Consider the following 21,892-nt stretch of genomic DNA (forward strand, 5'->3'; position numbering starts at 1 on the left):
CGCCTAAATTCTTATTGGGCGGAAATCGACCGCGCCGTGCAAGACATCTGCCCAGTATGTGCATGGGCCCGCACTACACAAAACACCTTTTCAACTGCCCAGCCAAACTTATTCATCTAACTCCAGTGGATCTGTGGTTACATCCCATCGAAGCAGCCACTTTCCTGGAACTGAAGATAGACCCAGAGCCAAATTGAACAGAAGAACGAACATACAAACATAATAATAAACACTGTTACAACAACAACCCATCGCATCAATCAATGGATTTATTGAAAGAAGATTTCGGTGAGCACGTTTTGGGCCAGTCGATTGGCCAACAAGATCGTCTCATTTCACACCGTTAGACTTCTTCATGTGGGAATATGTAAAGTCAAAATTGTATGCGAATAAAGCCGCTTCGATTCCGGTCTTGGGGAAAAATATCAGACGTGCCATTCGCCAGTTACCAGTCGAAAAGCTTGAACGAGTCATTGAAAATTGGACTCAACAGATGGACCGTCTAAGACGTAGCCTCGGCCAATATTTGTTAGACATAATCGGCCAAAAAATAAATGCTAACGCAAGTTCTTTCAAATGATAATAAACATTCCCCATACAATTTGATTTTTCTTTTTTCTTTAAAGAAAGTAGGAACCTCTAAATGGATCACCCTTTATTACCTAAAACTAAAAGAAAAGGGTTGACATCCCATAAAACCTGTTGCTGAAGTTATTTTATTTTTTATTTTTTTATATTTTATATTTTGTATACAATTCTCATTTACATTTTTCAAATAGCTGGTGCCTAAATACTACATTTAATAACTCCCACAAGTGTTCATACGTATGTTACGTCCGTTCAGGTTCCAAAATTCGTCAGATTGTGCCTCAAAAGACAGCAATATGACAAAAGTATTGTAGAGACAATATAACGCACGGAATCTGAAAATATATTTTTGAAATAAACGAAATTTGCCTAAACGAAATACAGAACTTCATCGCCCTCTTGTATTAGCTAAGCAAACATCTGTTAACATTTACACATCCATCAAACGAACCAACTGACATTTTGACGGCAATTTGCACTGTTAGCCCGAGACCAATTAATAAAGTAACTTTTTCCGTATTACTGTCGGAGAGCATTTTCGCCATAACCTTCAGCCGGTATTGTTATAGGGACAGTATAACATACACATGGAAACTTACAACATTTTTTTCAATAGATTTTTTGCTCTTCATTTTACCACATAAACGAAATATAAGATTTCAAAATATAAGTTTTCATTTAATGAATGAAAAAATTCTTTATAGTTATGAAAGTATTCATTGCATCAATAATCAATGAACCCGTTAATTGATGAAGCACGAAAAACGTATTTTGTCACAACTTTTATTTGTTATTGGCAACCATTGCAAATGCAAGCCCAAAACGCAAATCACTCTCGACACCGTAACAAAAAAAATCAAAATTGATAGTCTTTACATTACCTGACATTAAAAAAATGTGTTGACATCCAGTTGCTGAAGTTTTTATATGGGTTGATTATAATTCTCATATAAATTTTTCAAATAGCTATTGTACATTTAATATATATTGTACAACATGTAATATATTCCACTATTATTCATAAACTTAACGTACAGAATCTGACATTATATTTGCAATAAAATTATTGTTCTTCATCTTACCACCTCCCCTTGTATTAGCTAACCAAACATCTGTTAACATTTACACATCCATCACACGATCGAACTGACATTTTGAAGGTAATTTTCACGTTTAGGAATTAACGTTTAGACCAATTAACAATATAACTCTTCACGTATTAATGTTGGGAGGCATTATCGCCATTAACTTTCAACCCGTCTATCTAAGAGCATAACCTAAAAAGCAATGAGCTCTGTAAAAGTTTTATTCGGTCCGTCGGAACGTTTTGAAAAAATCGTTAGAATTATGAGATTCTCGGCAGCGATATGTGGCATAGATCTGCTACGTCCAAATTATCGTATGAATTTCATAACCTATACTCTGTTCGCGTCCATAACGGGATATTATTTACTTGTTCTACGAACAATTTGGTTAAAATTCAATGATGATTTTGTAATAGTTGTGAAAGCGACATTGACCATGGGTACGGCTTTTCAGGGCGTTTCAAAACTGTATGCCTTCATTTCCAACAAGGAAGTCATTATGGAAATTTACCAGCTGTTAAGTGGAATATATAGAGATTTTGCTAAGAAAGGTTCCGAATATGCTGAAAGTCTAGATGTTTGTCTAAATAAGACGGTGGCAGGACTCTATAGCTTGATGTTATCGGATATTCTTGGTTACTTGGGTTTGGTGGCTGTACCCTATTTGGTTATGTTTTTTACCGGTCAACGATATTTGATTTTGGAATTTCTCATACCCGGTCTAGATATCGCTACGGATTTTGGTTATTTTGCCACAATGGCTATACAATCGGTATTGGTGATTTGTTATGGCTTTGGATTATTCTGTGGTGACCTTGTAGCATTGTTATATTTGATACAATCTTTTATGTTTGCCAATATTTTTAAAGTTAAAGTTCAAGACTTTAATGATTCCCTAAAAACAAAGGCCGGCAAAGGTACGAGGACTTCTAAGGGCATTTCTAAAACTTTGAAAGATATTGCCCAGTGGCAACAATTATTTACGCAGTAAGTATTTAACTTGTTATGCATACGACGAATGGTAAAAATTAACCATATTCTGCTGTGAACCTTTCTTCTAGATATACCCTGAAATGTAATGACCTTTTTTATTATATCATAACTGTGCAAATTGTCACAGCCTTTTATTCAACAATACTCAGTATTTATTTTATTTTAACGGGTTCGCTGCCAGGGGCCTATGCCTATATAAGTGTAACCATATGTGCCCTTTTTATGTATTGTTTTTTGGGCACTGAAAATGAAAAAGCGGTAAGCGTGAACGCTAATTATCACAATATAAAATATACCAAGTTTATCGTTTCCTTTCTTTTTGTCTTATAGAATGAACAATTCACTGTCATAATCTATTCTATTCATTGGTATGAGCTCAGTGTCCAGGAGCAAAAAGTTGTCCTGCAAATGTTGTATCTGGCACAAAATCCCCGAATCATTGATATTGCTGGAGTATGTCCTCTGTCAGTTAGCACTGCATTAAGAGTAAGTAGTGATTGTTTGAAATAATCAGTTTAATTTTTTTGAGTATCTCAATCTCCTCTAGATTTCCAAAATGGTCTATTCTGCTAGCATGATGATGGTTCAATTTTTATAAAGGGAAAAAATTGAAAAACAATTATAGTATAAACATCTTTAGAGCTTTAATTAAGTAGACACGTTTTATGTAGAATCTATATTCTCAAAATGTGGCGGTCTTTTCAGCATGGTTCATTTTTGATTGCTAAGTCTGGAGTTTCCCCCATTGGCTTAACTTCATCACTTTCATCTTTGCAGAGAAAAATGTTTACAAAACGCACTGACAGCTTGCAAAATTTACTGATCGCTACCAATATCATGATTTCATCCCGGCGAAGGGAATTATCAATTGGCTTTTCAGTTTTTGAATTGATGATTTTTTAGTTAAAACCTGAACTCTTTAAGCATCGAGTATTCTCATGTTAATGAGAATGATGCTCACTTTTCGGCTTTCCCAAAAAAACACCAGAACAAAATATTTGCAAGCTGACAGCACGATTCAACTAAGAAATCATCGATTTCTGTAAAGTTGAAATAACATCAACACAGTTACCTGTGAGTATGTCGTTGGAATTTTATTTACAAAATTCCGTTTTGCGCGTGCCTTCGCTGTTTTTTGTTTGTTTTGTTTTAGTTGAAGATTCAATCATATGATTGCTAAGTCTGGAGTTTCCCCCATTGGCTTAACTTCATCACTTTCCTCTTTGCAGAGAAAAATGTTTACAAAACGCACTGACAGCTTGCAAAATTTACTGATCGCTACCAATATCATGATTTCATCCCGGCGAAGGGAATTATCAATTGGCTTTTCAGTTTTTGAATTGATGATTTTTTAGTTAAAACCTGAACTCTTTAAGCATCGAGTATTCTCATGTTAATGAGAATGATGCTCACTTTTCGGCTTTCCCAAAAAAACACCAGAACAAAATATTTGCAAGCTGACAGCACGATTCAACTAAGAAATCATCGATTTCTGTAAAGTTGAAATAACATCAACACAGTTACCTGTGAGTATGTCGTTGGAATTTTATTTACAAAATTCCGTTTTGCGCGTGCCTTCGCTGTTTTTTGTTTGTTTTGTTTTAGTTGAAGATTCAATCATATGATTGTCTAAGTCTGGAGTTTCCCCCATTGGCTTAACTTCATCACTTTCCTCTTTGCAGAGAAAAATGTTTACAAAACGCACTGACAGCTTGCAAAATTTACTGATCGCTACCAATATCATGATTTCAGCCCGGCGAAGGGAATTATCAATTGGCTTTGCAGTTTTTGAAATGATGATTTTTTTAGTGAAAACCTGAACTCTTTAAGCATCGAGTATTCTCATGTTAATGAGAATGATGCTCACTTTTCGGCTTTCCCAAAAAAATCATTTTTTTTATAAATTTACTAAACGAAAAGAAATGTAAACATCTATGGATCGTATCGCCATATAATTATTGTTTTTATGTGTTAGAATTATGCACTCTGAAAATGTAGTACACATTTGGTCTGTTCCTTTACTTTATGAAATTATAAAAGTGGCAAAAGTAGTGAACTGTTCTCAAATTTTTTGTATGCTTTTTGAGACGCTTTTCAAGTAAAATTAGAAGATCCTTGCACGTAAAGGAACAGAGGTTTATAATAAAAAATAATTAAAATAAATTTAAACGTTTTTGTGGTTTTATTACATACTTACTTAGCTGGCCCATTACAGAACATTTTTTCCATAAGCCGAACTAAGAAATGATCTCCAACTCTCTCTGTTTAGGGCTTCGCTTTCTGGAATACCGCACATTATCATCTCTTCATCCACTTGTTTGTGCCATCTATTGTTTGGCCTGCCAATTCTGCGTGCACCGCCAAGCGGTTTGTATTTATACGCCTTTTTAGCCGGTTCATCTTCACCCATTCTTATGATATGGCCTAGCCAACGCCATCGCTGCATTTCGATACGTTTAATTATATTGATGTCGTTGTATATCAGAAACAGCTCGTGGTTCATGCGACGTTGATATTCACCGTCAACACAGATTGGTCCATAGATCTTTCGAAGAATTTTTCTCTCAAACACACCAAGCACTGCCTTGTCAGCTCGCGCGAGTACCCAGGCTTCTGGATCATACATCAGCACGGGTAGTATCAGTGTTTTGTAAAGCTTTGTTTTTGTTTGACGAGATGTGGCTTTATTCCTAAACTGCTTACTCAGCCCGGATTCACACCCAGTCCATTGGCGCGAGCCCAACGAGACAGCTGCACCAGAGCACGTTGCATAAGGTCTGATATAGTCGGCAGGAATTTGCCGCTTATAAGGATAACAACATGGTCAGCATAGGCTACCACCTTCGTCCTTAGCTGGTTGAATTTCGCAAGAATTTCGTTTATTAGAAGGAGCCAGAGGAGGGGTGATAAAACTCCTCCTTGAGGCGTACCCCTGCAAACATTTTTCCTTACGGAACTCTCTCCTAGATGGGAGTTGATGATTCTGCTCTTCAGCATTTCATCAACCCACCTAACAAGAACAGAGGAAACTCCTGCGTTAGTGAGCGAGTTATGAATGGATTGCAGCTTTACATTGTTGAAGTCTCCCTCTATATCGAGGAAGGCTGCAAGTGTGAAGCACGAACCCTCCATATTCCTCTCAATATATCCAACCACAGAGCGGTATCTACCGACTTGCCTTTAATAAAGGCGTGCTGCGAGTTGCTTATAATGTTGGGGTCTAGATAGGACCGGATATCGTAATCGATAAGTCTCTCTAGAGTTTGAAGGAGGAAGGAAGAAAGACTAATAGGTCTATAGTCTTTAGGTAGTGTGTGGCTTGGCTTCCCAGCTTTGGGAATGTAAGTCACCGTTACCTCCTTCCATGGATTAGGTATGTACGAAAGACGCAAGCAGACCCTATAAATCTCCTCTATGGTTGCCAGTACCGAGTCAGCCGCATTTTGCAGCATAGCCGGTATAATGCCATCCGGTCCGGGGGATTTATAAGGCTGGATGGAAGCTGTCTATCGCCCATTTTATTCTTGGGATGCTAGTTAGTCTGTCGATCAGTTGCTCGTCCTGTGCCGTACAGCCCCGATTGTGATTTGTTTGATGCGAATCACTCTCTAGGTCAGTACAGCCTGGAAAATGCACTTCTGACAACAGGTTTAGAGTCTCTAAGCCAGAGTTAGTCCACGTGCCGTTTTCTCATTTGATGCTACCCATGGGTTTCGGATCCTTGGATAGAATCTTACGAAACCTGGCAGCTTCGTTAACTCCTTCTATAGACTCAGCAAAGCAGGCCCAAGATCTCTGTTTAGGCTTTATGATCTCACTCTTGTACTTATTGAAATCAACCCTGTAGGTATCCCAATCTGTGCTGAGAGAAGATTTGCTGGCGTTATTGTATGATTTCCTGGCTGCCTTGCGTAGACTGGCCAGGTCTACCAAATTCAGACATGGCTTGGAATACCTTTGAACGTAAGGGGCTGTCGAAGGCTGCTTTGTAATCAACAAAAAGGTGGTAAGTGTCGATCTTCATCTCTTGGGTCTTCTCCAGGATTTGCCACAGGGTAAATATCTGGTCAATGGTGGATTTGTCAGGTCTAGAGCCGCATTGGTATGGACCAATTATTTCATTGACCATAGGCTTTAGTCGATCGCACATTATCCCCAACACTATCTTGTAGGCGATAGGGAGAAGACTTATGCCTCTATAGTTGGAGCATAAAGTCTTATCTCCTCTCTTGTGGACAGGGCACAGGATGCTCAGGTTCCAATCGTCGGGAAATCGCTCTTCCTGCCAGATGGTGCTAACTAGCTGATGAATACACCTTATCAGCGTGTCGCCTCCTGTTTTGAACAGCTCGGCTGGTAAGCCATCGGCTCCTGCTGCCTTATTATTCTTCAGCCGACTTATTGCTGTTGTGGTGGCACTTACTACAAGCAGTAACTGTGCTATCAAAAATAAAAAAAATATTAAGTAGGCTAAGAATTATTTCTATGTGAAAAATGTAAACAAAAATATTTTCATAAAATAAAATTTAGTTTTCTATTTGAAATTAAAAAGAACACTCGAATCCATACTACATTGGTGACCCCGAACGGAAGAAATTCAAAATTTGTCAAATATGTCAACCGAAAAGAATTCAATGGAAATATCCCGAGTTGCTGTACGCGTTCCTCCATTTTGGCGACAAAATCCAAAGCTATGGTTTATCCAATTGGAATCCCAATTTGTAACGGCAGAAATATCTTGCGACGAAACAAAATTCCACACGCTAGTTGGGTCCATGGAAAGCAATATCCTAAGTCACGTGAGCCATGTTTGCTGAACGAATTTATGGAACCGGAAGAAAAGAGGCTACGGCAATTATTGGAAAACAACGTATGTATTGGTGACAAAAAGCCCTCCGAATTGTTGAGAGAAATGCGAGAATTGGCCAGCGGAAAAGTGTCTGAAGAGTTTTTAAAGACATTATGGATTCAACGCCTACCTCAAACAACAAGAGCTATATTGTCGGTGAGCGAGGATAGAATTGATAATTAGCAATGATGGCGGATAAAATCCATGACCAATCGGATGCTGCTGGTGTAGTCAACGCGGTTTCAACAAGCGACAACGATCGATTGCAATTTCTTGAAAAGCAAGTGGGCGAGTCCATTACATATGGTTCCCAAAGGAGACGGCATGTGGCGCCCATGTGGAGATTATCGTTCTCTTAATAAAATAACTACCCGATCGTTACCCGGTAGCGAATGTCCAGGACTTCGGATATATTCTGGCTGGTAAGAAAGTATTTTCCAAAATTGATTTGGTCAAAGCGTACTTTCAGATTCCTGTAGCTGAGGAAGACGTCCCAAAAACTGCGATAATTACGCCCTTTGGATTGTTTGAATTTACGCGTATGCCATTTGGTCTCACGAACGCTGCGCAAACATTCCAACGCTTTATTAATGAGGTTTTACGAGGACTTGACTTCTGCTCCGCTTATATTGATGATATACTTGTGGCGTCTGAAAATGAAGAAGAACACAAAAATCATCTCCGGCAAATATTCTCCCGGTTACAAGAATATGGCACAACAATCAACAGTGAAAAAAGCGAATTTGGCAAGAATTCTCTTGAATTTTTGGGATACTGTGTTACTCCAGATGGTCTTATTCCAAGTCCAGAACGAGTATCTGCAATTCTCCAGCATAAATTGCCCCAAACAGTTAATGAATTAAGTCGATTCTTGGGAATGATCAATTTTTATCGACGTTTTATTCCGAAAGCCGCTCAAGTTCAAGCAACGTTAAATGTCGTAAAAAGTGGCCAAAAGAAAAACGATAAAACGCCAATAATTTGGACGCCGGAATTACGCAAATCGTTTGAAAAATGCAAGAACAAGCTTGCAAACTCTGCGCTTTTGGCATATCCTGTTGAATCCGCCGAAACATCTTTATGGGTAGACGCGTCTGATACTGATATGGGAGCTGTTGTCCAACAACTAATAGATGGTGAATGGAAACCTCTCGGATTCTACTCCAAGAAATTATCTGAGACGCAAACACGTTATAGTGCTTATGATCGCGCACTTTTGGCGGCATACTCAGGAGTTAAGTATTTCCAACATTTTCTTGAAGGACGTCAATTTTGCATATACACTGATCATAAACCGCTTACATTTGCTTTTAATCAACGTCAATATAAAGCATCTCCTCGTCAACTACGTCACTTAGATTTTATCGGACAGCATACTGTAGTCAATGTTAGTCAATTTCCTATCCCAGACGAGCGATTTAAGGTAGTAAGCATTGATATAATTGGACCTCTTCCACCGTCGGAAGGGTATAGATACTGTCTAACATGTATTGATAGATTTACGAGATGGGCCGAGGCTATTCCATTACAAGACATAACAGCTGAATCTGTTGCAAAAGCATTTTTTAGTGAATGGATATCTAGGTTTGGAGTGCCTTCTCAAGTTGTGACAGATCAAGGACGACAGTTCGAATCTGCATTGTTCCGAGAATTTTCAAAATTGATTGGAGTCCGTGTCACTCATACTACGCCTTACCACCCGCAATCCAATGGTCATATTGAACGTTGGCATCGAACACTTAAATCGTCTATAATGTGTCACGCAAAAGAGCGTTGGTCAGAGGTCTTACCGATAGTAATGTTGGCATTACGTTCATCTATTAACCACGATTTGAACGTTTCGCCTGCAGCTTCAGTTTATGGGATGGAGATAACGTTGCCTGGTGAATTTTTTACGGAATCAAAAACCACGAAAATAACTTCAGATTGGGTTACGCAATTCAAAACTGATATGAATAAAATAAAAGCAACGAAGGTGCACCGTCATGGCAATTCTAAAGTTTATGAACCGGAAGCATTAAAACAAGCAAAATTTGTTTTCATCACAAAATTATGCTGTACGAACTGCATTGCAACCTCCCTACACCGGACCATTCCCTGTTATATCCAAAGGGGAGAAAACTTTTTTGGTCGACGTAAATGGGAAACAAAAAATGATATCGGTTGATTGCCTAAAACCAGCATCAATTTTAAATGACGACATTCCAGCGAACGAATCACCACCACTTGCTGTTCCACCTGACATTCAAACTCGAGTACTACGATCTGGAAGAACTGTATGAATAAATACCAAACGTTGTCACGGGGGGAGGAGTATTGTGGTGGCACTTACTACAAGCAGTAACTGTGCTATCAAAAATAAAAAAAAATATTAAGTAGGCTAAGAATTATTTCTATGTGAAAAATGTAAACAAAAATATTTTCATAAAATAAAATTTAGTTTTGTATTTGAAATTGAAAAGAACTCTCGTATCCATACTACACTGTCTTTACCTCATCTTGGCTGGGCGGTATACATTCAATACCATCTTCTGGGATTGGATCTGCGGTATCTTCGTCGTCTTCGCTACTATCGGATACCAACAGTTTGGAGAAATGTTCTTTCCATATCCTGAGCACACTATCTGTATCGTTTAACAAATTACCTTGCTGGTCTCTACAGGAGGATGTGCCTGTACCAAAGCCATCAGTTTCATGTTTCACCCTTTGGTAGAATTTTCGGACTTCATTCTGTCTCCTGTACATCTCGATTTGTTTAAACTCCCGCTTTTCTATCTCTCTCTCTTTTTCCTGCGGAAAATACGTTTCTCCTCTCTCCCAATACCTCTCTAGTGCGCTTCGCGTTGCTACTGATTGTAAAGTAGCCCTATATGCCGCATTTTTCTCTTCGGTAGCAGCACGACACTCCTGGTCATACCATGGATTCGTTGGTGGAGGTCTCTGGTATCCAAGTACTGATATGTTATCGGGACGAGGAGTGCTTTGATTAAGCAATTGGGCCAGTTGAGTGGAATATGCTGTGACTATCTGTTGTGATTGCAGCTTACCGATGTCCAAATTCCGTGTTGTGTCTGTTCGCACTTTGTTTGCTACGTTTAATCTGGTACGTACCTTTGCTGCAACAATTTCTAAATAGCTAGTGCCTAAATACTACATATAATAATTCCCACAAGTATTCATACGTATGTTACGTCCGTTTAGGTTCCAAAATTCATCAGATTATGCCTCAAAAGACAGCAATGTGACAAAAGTTTTGTTGTAGAGACAATATAACGCACGGAATCTGAAAATATATTTTTGCAATAAACGAAATTTGCCTAAACGAAATACAGAACTTCATCGCCCTCTTGTATTAGCTAAGCAAACATCTGTTAACATTTACACATCCATCAAACGAACCAACTGACATTTTGACGGCAATTTGCACTGTTAGCCCGAAACCTAATTAATAAAGTAACTTTTTCCGTATTAATGTCGGAGAGCATTTTCGCCATAACTTTCAACCTGTATTGTTGTAGGGACAGTAGGAACATTTGGAAACTTACAACATGTTTTTCAATAGATTTTTTGCTCTTCATTTTACCACCTAAATGAAATATAAGATTTCAAAATATAGGTTTTCATTTAATGAATGAAAAATTTCTTTATAGTTATGAAAGTATTCATTGCATCAATACTCAATGAACCCGTTAATTGATGTAATGAAGCACGAAAAACTTATTTTGTCACAACTTTTATTTGTTATTGGCAACCATTGCAAATGCAAATCCAAAACGCAAATCATTCTCGACACCGCAACAAAAAATCAAAATTGATCGATAGTCTTTACATTACTGAAGTTTTTATATTGGTTGATAATAATTCTCATATACATTTTTCAAATAGCTATTGCATAAATACAACATGTAATATATTCCACTAGTATTCATGAACTTAACGTACAGAATCTGACATTATATTTGCAATAAAAATGTTGTTCTTCATCTTAGCACCTCCCCTTGTATTAGCTAACCAAACATCTGTTAACATTTACACATCCATCAAACGAACTAACTGACATTTTGACGGTAATTTGCACGTTTAGGAATTAACGTTTAGACCAATTAACAATATAACTCTTCACGTATTAATGTCCGGGAGCATTATCGCCATTAACTTTCAACCCGTCTATCTGAGAGCATAACCTAAGAAGCAATGAGCTCTGTAAAAATTTTATTCGGTCCGTCGGAACGTTTTGAAAAAATCGTTAGAATTATGAGATTCTCGGCAGCGATATGTGGCATAGATCTGCTACGTCCAAATTATCGTATGAATTTCATAACCTATACTCTGTTCGCGTCCATAACGGGATATTATTTACTTGTTCTACGAACAATTTGGTTGAAATTCAATGATGATTTTATAATAGTTGTGAAAGCGACATTGACCATGGGTACGGCTTTTCAGGGTGTTTCAAAACTGTATGCCTTCATTTCCAACAAGAAAGTCATTATGGAAATTTACCAGCTGCTAAGTGGAATATATAGAGATTTTGCTAAGAAAGGTTCCGAATATGCTGAAAGTCTAGATGTTTGTCTAAATAAGACGGTGGCAGCACTCTATGGCTTGATGTTATCGAATATTCTCGGTTACGTGGGTTTGGTGGCTGTACCCTATTTGGTTATGTTTTTTACCGGTCAACGATATTTGATTTGGGAAATTATCATACCCGGTCTAGATATCGCTACGGATTTTGGTTATTTTGCCACAATTGCTATACAATCGGTATTGATGATTGGTTATGGCTTTGGATTATTCTGTGGTGACCTTGTAGCATTGTTGTATTTGATACAATCTTTTATGTTTGCCAATATTTTTGAAGTTAAAGTTCAAGACTTTAATGATTCCCTAAAAACAAAGGCCGGCAAAGGTACGAGGGTTTCTAAGGGAATTTCTAAAACTCTAAAAGATATTGCCCAGTGGCAACAATTATTTACGCAGTAAGTACGACGAATGGTAAAAATTAACCATATTCTGCTGTGAACCTTTCTTCTAGATATACCCTGAAATGTAATGACCTATTCTATTATATCATAACTGTGCAAATTATCACAGCCTTCTATTCAACAATACTCAGTATTTATTTTATTTTAACGGGTTCGCTGCCAGGTGCCTATGCCTATATAAGTGTAACCATATGTGCCCTTTTTATGTATTGTTTTTTGGGCACTGAAAATGAAAAAGCGGTAAGCGTGAACCCTAATCATCACAATATAAAATATACCAAGTTTATCGTTTTCTCTGTTTTTGTCTTATAGAATGAACAATTCACTGTCATAATCTATTCTATTCATTGGTATGAGCTCAGTGTCCAGGAGCAAAAAGTTGTCCTGCAAATGTTGTATCTGGCACAAAATCCCCAAATCATTGATATTGCTGGAGTATGTCCTCTGTCAGTTAGCACTGCCTTAAGAGTAAGTAGTGATTGTTTGAAATAATCAGTTTAATTTTTTTGAGTACCTCAATCTCCTCTAGATTTCTAAAATGGTCTATTCTGCTAGCATGATGATGGTTCAATTTTTATAAAGGAAAAAAAATAAAAAAAAAAAACAATAATAATATAAACATCTTTATAGCTTTAATTAAGTAGGCACGTTTTATGTAGAATCAATAATCTCAAAATGTGGCGGTCTTTTCAGCATGGTTGAATTTTTTTGTTTTATAAATTTACTAAATGAAAAGAATTGTAAGCCTCTATGGACCGGATGATCGCCATATAAGTATTGTTATGTGTTAGAATTATGCACTGAAAATGTAGTAAACATTTGGTCTGTTCCTTTACTTTTTAAAATGATAAAAGTGTGCAAAAGTAGTGAACTGTTCTCAAATCTTTTGTATGCTTTTTGAGATAAGGGGACGCTTTTCAAGTAGGAAGATTTGAAGATTCTTGCACGTAAAGGAACAGATGTTTATAATAATAAATAATTAAAAGAAATTTAAACATTTTTGTGGTTTTATTATTCGTTGGAAATTACTTCCTTTTTAGGAATCCTAAAGAAAATCTTGTAAATTTTGCTTAATTTTTATTTTGCGCTTATTAGATGCTGGACACTCAATGAAATGGTTCCATTAAGCTAATGTATCGTTTCACCAAGTCAATGACATGTTTCATTATTTATAATGGAAGTTCAAAAATAAAAAAAAAAATATTTTAAAAAATTAAGTTTCAGTGTTTTATTTAGAAATGCACTTAAAACTAGAAAATAATTTGTCGCGTAGCCTAAATAAATATATTCTTTCTCATGATGGAATCTCTCAAATAAAACGCTTGCCGTTTAATTTCGCCACCATTTATAATTTAAATGCAAGCGTTTTATTTGAGAGATTCCATCATGAGAAAAAATATATTTATTGAGGCTAATCGACAAATTATTTTCTAGTTTTAAGTGCATTTCTAAATAAAACACTGAAACTTAATTTTTTAAATTATTTTTTGTTTTTAACTTTTTAGTAAATCAATTTTTTTTGACCACTGAGAACAAAATTATAGTCAATTTAGGCCGAAAATTTAGATAAAAACTTTAAAATGTCTGAAATCGTGTGGTACCGTTATATAAGGCTATACCAAAACCTGGACTTATGTCCATAATTTTTGGTGGGGAAGTTTCTGTACCATTGAGAACTCCAAATGCCAAGTTACTGCCAATTCTGCCTAACAATGAAGATGAAATCTAGATGAAGATAAAATCCTTAAAACACTTGAAATCGGGTCGTACCGCTATATGGGGGGCTATACCAAAACCTGGACCTATGTCCACAATTTTTGTTGGGGAAGTTTCAATACCATTGGGAACCCCAAATGCCAAAACGAAGATAAAAAACACTTGAAATCGGGTGGTACCGCTATATGGGGCTATACCAAAACCTGTACCTATGCCCATCATTTTTAGTGAGGAAGTTTCTGTACCAATTGGGGGTCCCATTGCCAAGTTACAGCCAATTCGGGTTAAAAATTAAGATAAAATCCTCATAATACTTCAAATCGGGTGGTACCGATGTGAACCTGGACTTATGTTCACATTTTTTTGGTGGGTAAATGCCTGTATCATTGGAAATCCCAAATGCCAAATGACATTCGGGCAAAAATAAAGATAAAATCCTCAAAATACCTCAAATCGGGTGGTACCGCTATATGGGGGCTGTAGGGAAAAAATATTCCCATATTCATGTATTGTCATCCAAATCTGAAAAGTGTGCAAAGTTTCAGTTCGATTGGTCAACAACAACTGTGTGGAAAATGAGTTACCAGATTTGAACTAAACGGACACCAAAGCACGTTAAATAAAACACTGTAAAAATAAAATATTTTTCCTAACTTTTTTAAATTTAAATTATTTTACAGGACATAAAATTCAATGTTGTCACCAAATCAGGTTCTCTTTTCTATTTCTCTATGTCTTTCTAAAGACAGCTTGAAATGCGTGATCCTATGATTCGAGCAGGTAAAGAAAAATGAATAAGATTTGAATGAATTACCCTTATCTCCAACATTCCTTAATTCTAACACATTTTAAGGGACAAATGAGGGTTGTAACATCCCGTTCACATTTACCTATTTGAAAATTTCACTATTAGAAAATTTCAACCACTCACTAAACGACAGGTAACTTGTTGTACATTTTTAATTTTTTTTTATGTTTTACCAACTTGAGGTAAGGTTGTGAAAACATATGCAACTCTAAAACGCTTCAGAGTTAATTAAAGAAGTTGGAAAGAGAAAAGGCATAAGGGCAACTTTACTTTAATGTGTATTTTTATTCAAATCTTTGTCTATTTCTTTTTTCTATCGTATTCGTATTTTTATAGTATCAGATTTTTATTATATGAGACAAAAGTAGCTAAGTAAAAGTACAGTTTAATTCATCTTTAAGCATAATGTTTTATTCGGCTGTGTCAACAGCTAAATAATATCGCCAGTTACGGAACAACAATGTTGTAAACAGAAGGGATATTAATTTTTAAGTCATCTTTATTTTTTATATTTTTGTTTAGTAAAAATTCAATGTAATGCGTTTTAAAAATAAGAAGAAGTCGCCAAAAAAGTGATGAAACGTACGGATGAAAAGCAATAACTCTCTTTGTTTTATTTGCCAAAAACATCAAACAACTTAAAAATCATCAGCAATAATATCAATCTATTACTGTACGAAAAAAAAAATTAAAATAACAGAGCTGATGGAACTAAATGGAGGGATATCGGTGGAGTGATGCAAAAACGAATTTTTACATTTGTTCACATAGCCAATCCTCTTCAAACACTGACATCACCCACTGACTAATTGTGACTTGGTGTCCTCTGTACAGGCAAACGAAGGTTTGGCGACCGATAATGGATGGGGTAACCCTAATCTCCCCTTGTATGGAAGAAATACCTACAACACTACCAAAATATCTGTAAGAGACAACACGAAGTATATAGGGAATAGGATCTACTTATATCTGCCTTGTTATGGCGGACAAGGCATCCATCCAGACCTTTTAAGCTCTTCCTTGTGTTCAACGAGGAATTAAAGGGAAAATATGACACAAGTAAGAATGACGTTAAGTTCGGCCGGGCCGAACTTGTTAAACTCTCCACCACGAGTTGTATTGAAGTGAAATGGAACATTTAGTTTCCTTTCGTTTATGAAGAAGACTAAATACCAACTTTCAGCAATTTCTGTAAAACAATGTGCCTAACCTTTAAAATACCGAAATTCGGGAGTACCGTTTCTACCGACAAATTGGAGTATTATTGTGGCCACAGCCATCAATATACCGAGAGGTACCGCTCCATGGGGGCTATATAAAGAAGTGGAACTATACCGACAAATTTCGTATGGAAAGTTTTATATCCCAAATAAAGTCTAAGTACCAAATTTCAGCCATTTCGGTGTGGTAATGAGGCCAAAACCTTCAAAATACCGGAAATCGGGAGCTACCGTTCTATGGGGGTTATATGAAGGCGTGGACCTATACCGACAAATTTCATATGGAAAGTTTTATACCCCAAATGAAGACTAAGTACCAAATTTCAGCCATTGCGGAGTGATAATAAGGCCAAAACCTTAAAAATACCTAAAATCGGGTGGTAGCGTTCTATGGGGGCTATATCAAAACGTGGACCCATGTAGTCCATTTGCAATACCAAACATCCTGGGAGTATTAGAAACTTTTATACCAAATTACAAAGCTCTATTTTAAAAATTGCGAGCTGTATCTTGATTTCAACAGACGGACGGACGTGGTTAAATCGACTTAGATTTTACCCTGATCAAGAATATATACTTTATAGGATTTCCGGTGAATATTTCGATGTGTTACAAACGGAATGAGAAATTTAATTATACCCTCCATATTATGGTGGAGGGTAAAAAAAACGTATATAAAGGGTGTAACAACTAGAACGCAATTTTTAAATTTTAAATAAAACACAGATATTTACAAAAAATCGAGAAACTTTATGATATCGTAAATTAGACAGAATGGTGTTATGTATGGAACAAGATGTCGTGCAGATGGCCGCCGCACAGTGGCTCAGAATCGTTTTTTCCTGGTCAAAATTCTGTAACTTTAGAACGGATAGAGATATTTTTATAATTTTTTGTTAGACGGATAACACAATCAGCATTCAGATGAATTATAAGCGGTTAAATTCGGTCTGGTAGTTGCAGAGAAATTCAAGGTCAAAGTTACACTTTTCAGTTTTTTTTAACTATTTTTCATCAAAATATGAGTGTTTTTGTGGTTTTTATATCTTATGTATACCAACAAATAAAAAATAAAATTACAAAAAATTAAAAAAAAATCTAAAAAAATGTTTTTTCAAAAAATTAAAAAAAAAATTACAAAAAAATTTAAATTTTTTCAAAAATTAAAAAAAATACTTCTTGGGTTTTCATAAAACTTATATAACTCGTATAAAAACTCATATACTCAAAAAATGTTAATTTGTGTCAAAAAGCTGTAATTCATATGGAAAACGATATAGAAAAACTCACATTTTTATCCATGTAATTTCAATAAATTAAAAAAAGTGTTAAACGGACGGAACAGGACGGGTACAAAAGTATAAATGGGTTGAAGAGGACACTCTCGGGCATTTTTCTGTGAAAACAGAACATAGTTCCATGTTGTTCCACAAAAGTTCTAGTCCACTAAATTTGTAATTTCATAAAAGTTAGTACCTAAGGAAAAATAAAATAGCTCGTGTTGTGTAAACGCTACGGTAATTTACAAAAACGATTTTAAAGGCCACAATCCTACCTACCTTACAAAAAAACAATGAACACAATATATGTTATAGTTTGCGAGAAATAGCAACGTCTTTCACCAGAAATTTGCAAAAATTACGTATTTCCCAAAAATGGGGAAAATGTTCGTCTTTAGGGGCACACCACGCCCACACCTTCCAATATTTTGACCTAATTTTTTGGTTTCCTTAGCTTCAATATGTTTACTATCGGATCCAATGTAGAAATTAAATATCTTTGATAAAACAAAATTTTGATTTTTGGCCAGGAAAATCGATTCCTGAACCATTGTGCGCCGCGACTTTGCTGCCACACACGCGATCTTTTAATGAAATTTTCAATGACCATTTTGCATAAATGCTGTGGTATTTCATTAATGCAGGGTCCAATTTCCTCTTTTAAGGCTTGAGTCGTCGTTGGCTTATTCGCGTTAACCATCGACTTCAAAAGAAAAAATCTATAGGTGTTAAATCGCACGATCTAGGCGGCCAATTCTGGTCTCCAAAACGCGAAATAATACGACCGAGAAATTTTAACTCGAACTTGCTAACCAATCCTTCATTGTCTAATAATATGCTATCATTGGGACTGTACACGGCTAATAATAAAAATCCAACACATTTCACCTCAACTGCCAACACATTATTAGATCTGTTCTTTGTAAACAATCCTTCCAACATTCTCCTATACGACCAGATTTCAGCACCATGTTTCTCCAAACATGACTTAATATTTATTTCGTATAAATTTTATTTAAAACGAGAAAAACTTTCATTTTCTTTCAGAGACTATGGTAGACTAAATTACAGCGATTTAGATGACAAATTTCATCAGATAAATTGGAATGAAATATATTACGTGAGCTCAGTTGATCAGCAATTTAAATTTCTTCAAGAAAATATTCTGCTATTGTATAACTGTACCATTTCAATCAAACATAAAAATCTTAACTCGAAGTCTAAGCCCTGGTTTAACTCGAATATTAAGGCTTTAATTAATAAGAGAAATTCTGCGTATTCTCGGTGGAAACGTTTTAAAACGACAGAACTTTACGAGGAATTCCGTTCCTCGCGAAAAATAGTAAACAGGTGTATTAACACCGCTAAAATGGAACACTACGTATGCCGATTTAGTTCAGCGATCAAAGGCTCCTTCTATGTTTCAAGGTGATGTGAATGAGATGAATCAAACCTTCGTCAATATACCGTCTCTTCAAGCTGACTCCTCATTCTATAACAACAATTTCCCTTCATTGAATGAAGGATTTTTTGAGTTTAGAAATGTTACTTCTCATGAAGTTCTACAAATTTTTGCTAAAGTCAAATCGAATGCAAATCGGCCCAGATGAAGTTGATCCGAAGTTCGTTTGGATTCTTCTCCCCTCATTACTGCCGTTTCTTACCCATCATTTTAATACTATTCTTACGACTAGCATCTATCCTCTCCAATGGAAACATGCAAAGATCATACCTGTCCCCAAATCAAACATGGAATACAGGCCCATAGCTATATTACCGTACTTATCTAAAGTTTTCGAGAAAATTTTACATAATCAAATTTCAGAGTTTCTCTACCGTTATTCCTTGATATCCAATGTTCAGTCAGGATTCCGGGCTGATCACAGTTGTATAAGCGCCTTAGTAGATGTTGTTGAATCAATTAGATGTGAAATAGATGAAAGTAATATATGCTTTCTTGTTCTACTCGACCATTCCAAAGCGTTTGACACAGTCGATCACAACAACCAGTGCTTCAAACTTGGAAGATTTTTTAATTTCTCAAATGCGTCAACAAAACTTATTAAGTCGTACCTTTCCGATCGATCACAATCTGTTTACTCAGGATGTAATAAATCTCACCCTTTGAGTGTTAACATGGGAGTACCACAAGGCACTGTGGTTCCGCCCGTGGACAAAAATCAAAAAATGTATGGGGTCAAATTTGATTGTAATTGAAATAAATATTCTCTAAACACATTAAATTGTTAATATCCAGTATTATTTTTCCCAATTTACACCGGTAATATGCCAAGTTAGGTCGAAGAAGTTGAGATTTGTATGTGGTGCCTTAAACACGTAAAATAGATCTGCAAAGCATTCGAAGCTTATAAGTGATATTATAAAAAATTGGAGAGGTAAATGTACAATTTTCAAAATCACACTTATATTTGATGGCATTGACAAAATTCTTACGAAGAAACAAATTCATAATTCGTTTTCTAACTTCCTTAAAAATAAATTCTTTATAAATCACTTTTTGTGCTATTTTTAAAATCATTGCTATAAATTTTTGTTGAGTTTTACTAATGAAGGCCCCGAAAGGACAAGCCCGTATTTTTTTTTTAAATACAAGGGAAAGTCTCTAGTTTACGATAAAAAGAAATCCAGCTGCCCCTACCTGCCACCCTGTATGTTATTCCAATTATAAAGCGCACGCCCCGCCTGTAAAAGCACGCACCTCTATATGTAAAAATGGAATGTACGAGTACGAACATTGTTCTCAGCAAACAACAAAATTCGAAATTAACGGATTTAGTTTATTTCACATCATATGTTTATTTGTTATATAACTGAAAATAAAAGTTTAGCACCTCGGTAAGAGACATTTTTATACCCTACACCACTATGTGGTAAGGGGTATTATGTGTTAGTGCATTTGTATGTAACATACAAAAGGAAGCGAGATAGACCCATAGTTCCTTCTAGGGATATACATAGAATCACTTTCTGAGTCGATTTATGCATGTCCGTCCGTCCGTCCGTCCGTCCGTCCGTCCGTCCGTTCGCAACATACAGGTCGCATTTGTTGACCGATTTCGCTGAAAATTGGGGAATACCATTTTTTTAGCTGTCGGAAGATCAAGTTCGAAGATGGGCTATATCGGTCCAAGTTTTGGTATAGCCCCCATATATATTTTCGGCCGATTTCACGTATTTTCTGTAACACACACGCTATATATGTCCGATTTCGATGAAATTTGGAATGTGTGACTGAATTTGGTCTAAAAATAAATGTGCCAAATTATATCGAAATCGGTTCAGATTTGGATATAGCTCCCATATATATGTTCGCCCGATTTCACGTATGCGATGTACCAATCACGCTATATACGTCCGATTTTAATGAAATTTGGAATGTTTGACTGAATTTGGTATAGAAATAAGTGTGCCAAATTATATAGAAATCGGTTCAGATTTGGATATAGCTCCCATATATATTTTCGGCCGATTTCACGTATTTTCTGTACCAAACACGCTATATATTTCCGATTTCGATGAAATTTGGAATGTGTGACTGAATTCAGTCTAGAAATAAATGTGCCAAATTATATCGAAATCGGTTCAGATTTGGATATAGCGCCCATATATATTTTCGGCCGATTTCGCGTATTTGCTGCTCCAAACACGCTATATAAGTCGGATTTCAATGATATTTGGAATGTGTGACTGAATTCGGTCTGGAAATAAATGTGCCAAATTATATCAAAATCGGTTTAGATCTGGATATAGCTCCGATTTATATTTAACATATTCACAGTGGTGTAGGGTATCATATAGTCGGCCCCGCCCGACTTTGATCTTTTCCTTACTGGTTTTAAATATGGTATTAACATGTTTATACCCTACACCACTATGTGGTAAGGGGTATTATGTGTTAGTGCATTTGTATGTAACATACAAAAGGAAGCGAGATAGACCCATAGTTCCTTCTAGGGATATACATAGAATCACTTTCTGAGTCGATTTATGCATGTCCGTCCGTCCGTCCGTTCGCAACATACAGGTCGCATTTGTTGACCGATTTCGCTGAAAATTGGGGAATACCATTTTTTTAGCCGTCGGAAGATCAAGTTCGAATATGGGATATATCGGTCCACGTTTTGGTATAGCCCCCATATAACGGTACCCCCCGATTTACGGTATTTTGACGTTTTCAGCTACATTTTCAGACCGATTTGGCTATAATTTGACATTTAGGGTTCTTAAGTGTCAATTAACATATATAACAAAAGTTTTGGACATAGGTCCACGTTTTGGTTTAGCCCCCATATAACGGTACCCCCCGATTTGCGGTATTTTGATGTTTTTAGCTACATTTTCAGACCG

General features: G+C 36.2%; 3 protein-coding genes across 11 annotated transcripts in view; all 3 read left to right on the forward strand.

Annotated features, from left to right (window-relative positions):
- Window positions 1–21,892, forward strand: part of cno (adherens junction formation factor afadin) — a 267,454-nt gene that overhangs the window by 33,979 nt on the left and 211,583 nt on the right. The gene's annotated exons all lie outside the window — the stretch shown is intronic.
- Window positions 1,810–4,829, forward strand: LOC141394022 (odorant receptor 67d-like). The gene is made up of 4 exons (XM_073967764.1): window positions 1,810–2,660; window positions 2,735–2,924; window positions 2,997–3,152; window positions 3,214–4,829. Exons 1-4 carry the CDS (start codon window positions 1,876–1,878, stop codon window positions 3,262–3,264), a joined length of 1,182 nt encoding a protein of 393 aa, XP_073823865.1. The 5' UTR covers window positions 1,810–1,875; the 3' UTR covers window positions 3,265–4,829.
- LOC141394025 (odorant receptor 67d-like) lies at window positions 11,651–13,495 on the forward strand. The gene is made up of 4 exons (XM_073967779.1): window positions 11,651–12,494; window positions 12,551–12,740; window positions 12,813–12,968; window positions 13,030–13,495. Exons 1-4 carry the CDS (start codon window positions 11,710–11,712, stop codon window positions 13,078–13,080), a joined length of 1,182 nt encoding a protein of 393 aa, XP_073823880.1. The 5' UTR covers window positions 11,651–11,709; the 3' UTR covers window positions 13,081–13,495.

This window comes from Musca autumnalis, unplaced genomic scaffold (genome assembly GCF_047663935.1).
Source record: "Musca autumnalis isolate F117 unplaced genomic scaffold, ASM4766393v1 scaffold_1, whole genome shotgun sequence".
Lineage (NCBI taxonomy): Eukaryota > Metazoa > Arthropoda > Insecta > Diptera > Muscidae > Musca > Musca autumnalis.

Bases quoted from the DNA above. Each gene is read 5' to 3' on its own strand.
- LOC141394022 (XM_073967764.1), top strand. From the start codon at position 1,876: ATGAGCTCTGTAAAAGTTTTATTCGGTCCGTCGGAACGTTTTGAAAAA. The intron at 2,661-2,734 runs GTAAGTATTTAA...CCTTTCTTCTAG, and splicing joins TGGCAACAATTATTTACGCA to ATATACCCTGAAATGTAATG. The intron at 2,925-2,996 runs GTAAGCGTGAAC...TTTGTCTTATAG, and splicing joins GCACTGAAAATGAAAAAGCG to AATGAACAATTCACTGTCAT.
- LOC141394025 (XM_073967779.1), top strand. From the start codon at position 11,710: ATGAGCTCTGTAAAAATTTTATTCGGTCCGTCGGAACGTTTTGAAAAA. The intron at 12,741-12,812 runs GTAAGCGTGAAC...TTTGTCTTATAG, and splicing joins GCACTGAAAATGAAAAAGCG to AATGAACAATTCACTGTCAT. The intron at 12,969-13,029 runs GTAAGTAGTGAT...AATCTCCTCTAG, and splicing joins CAGTTAGCACTGCCTTAAGA to ATTTCTAAAATGGTCTATTC.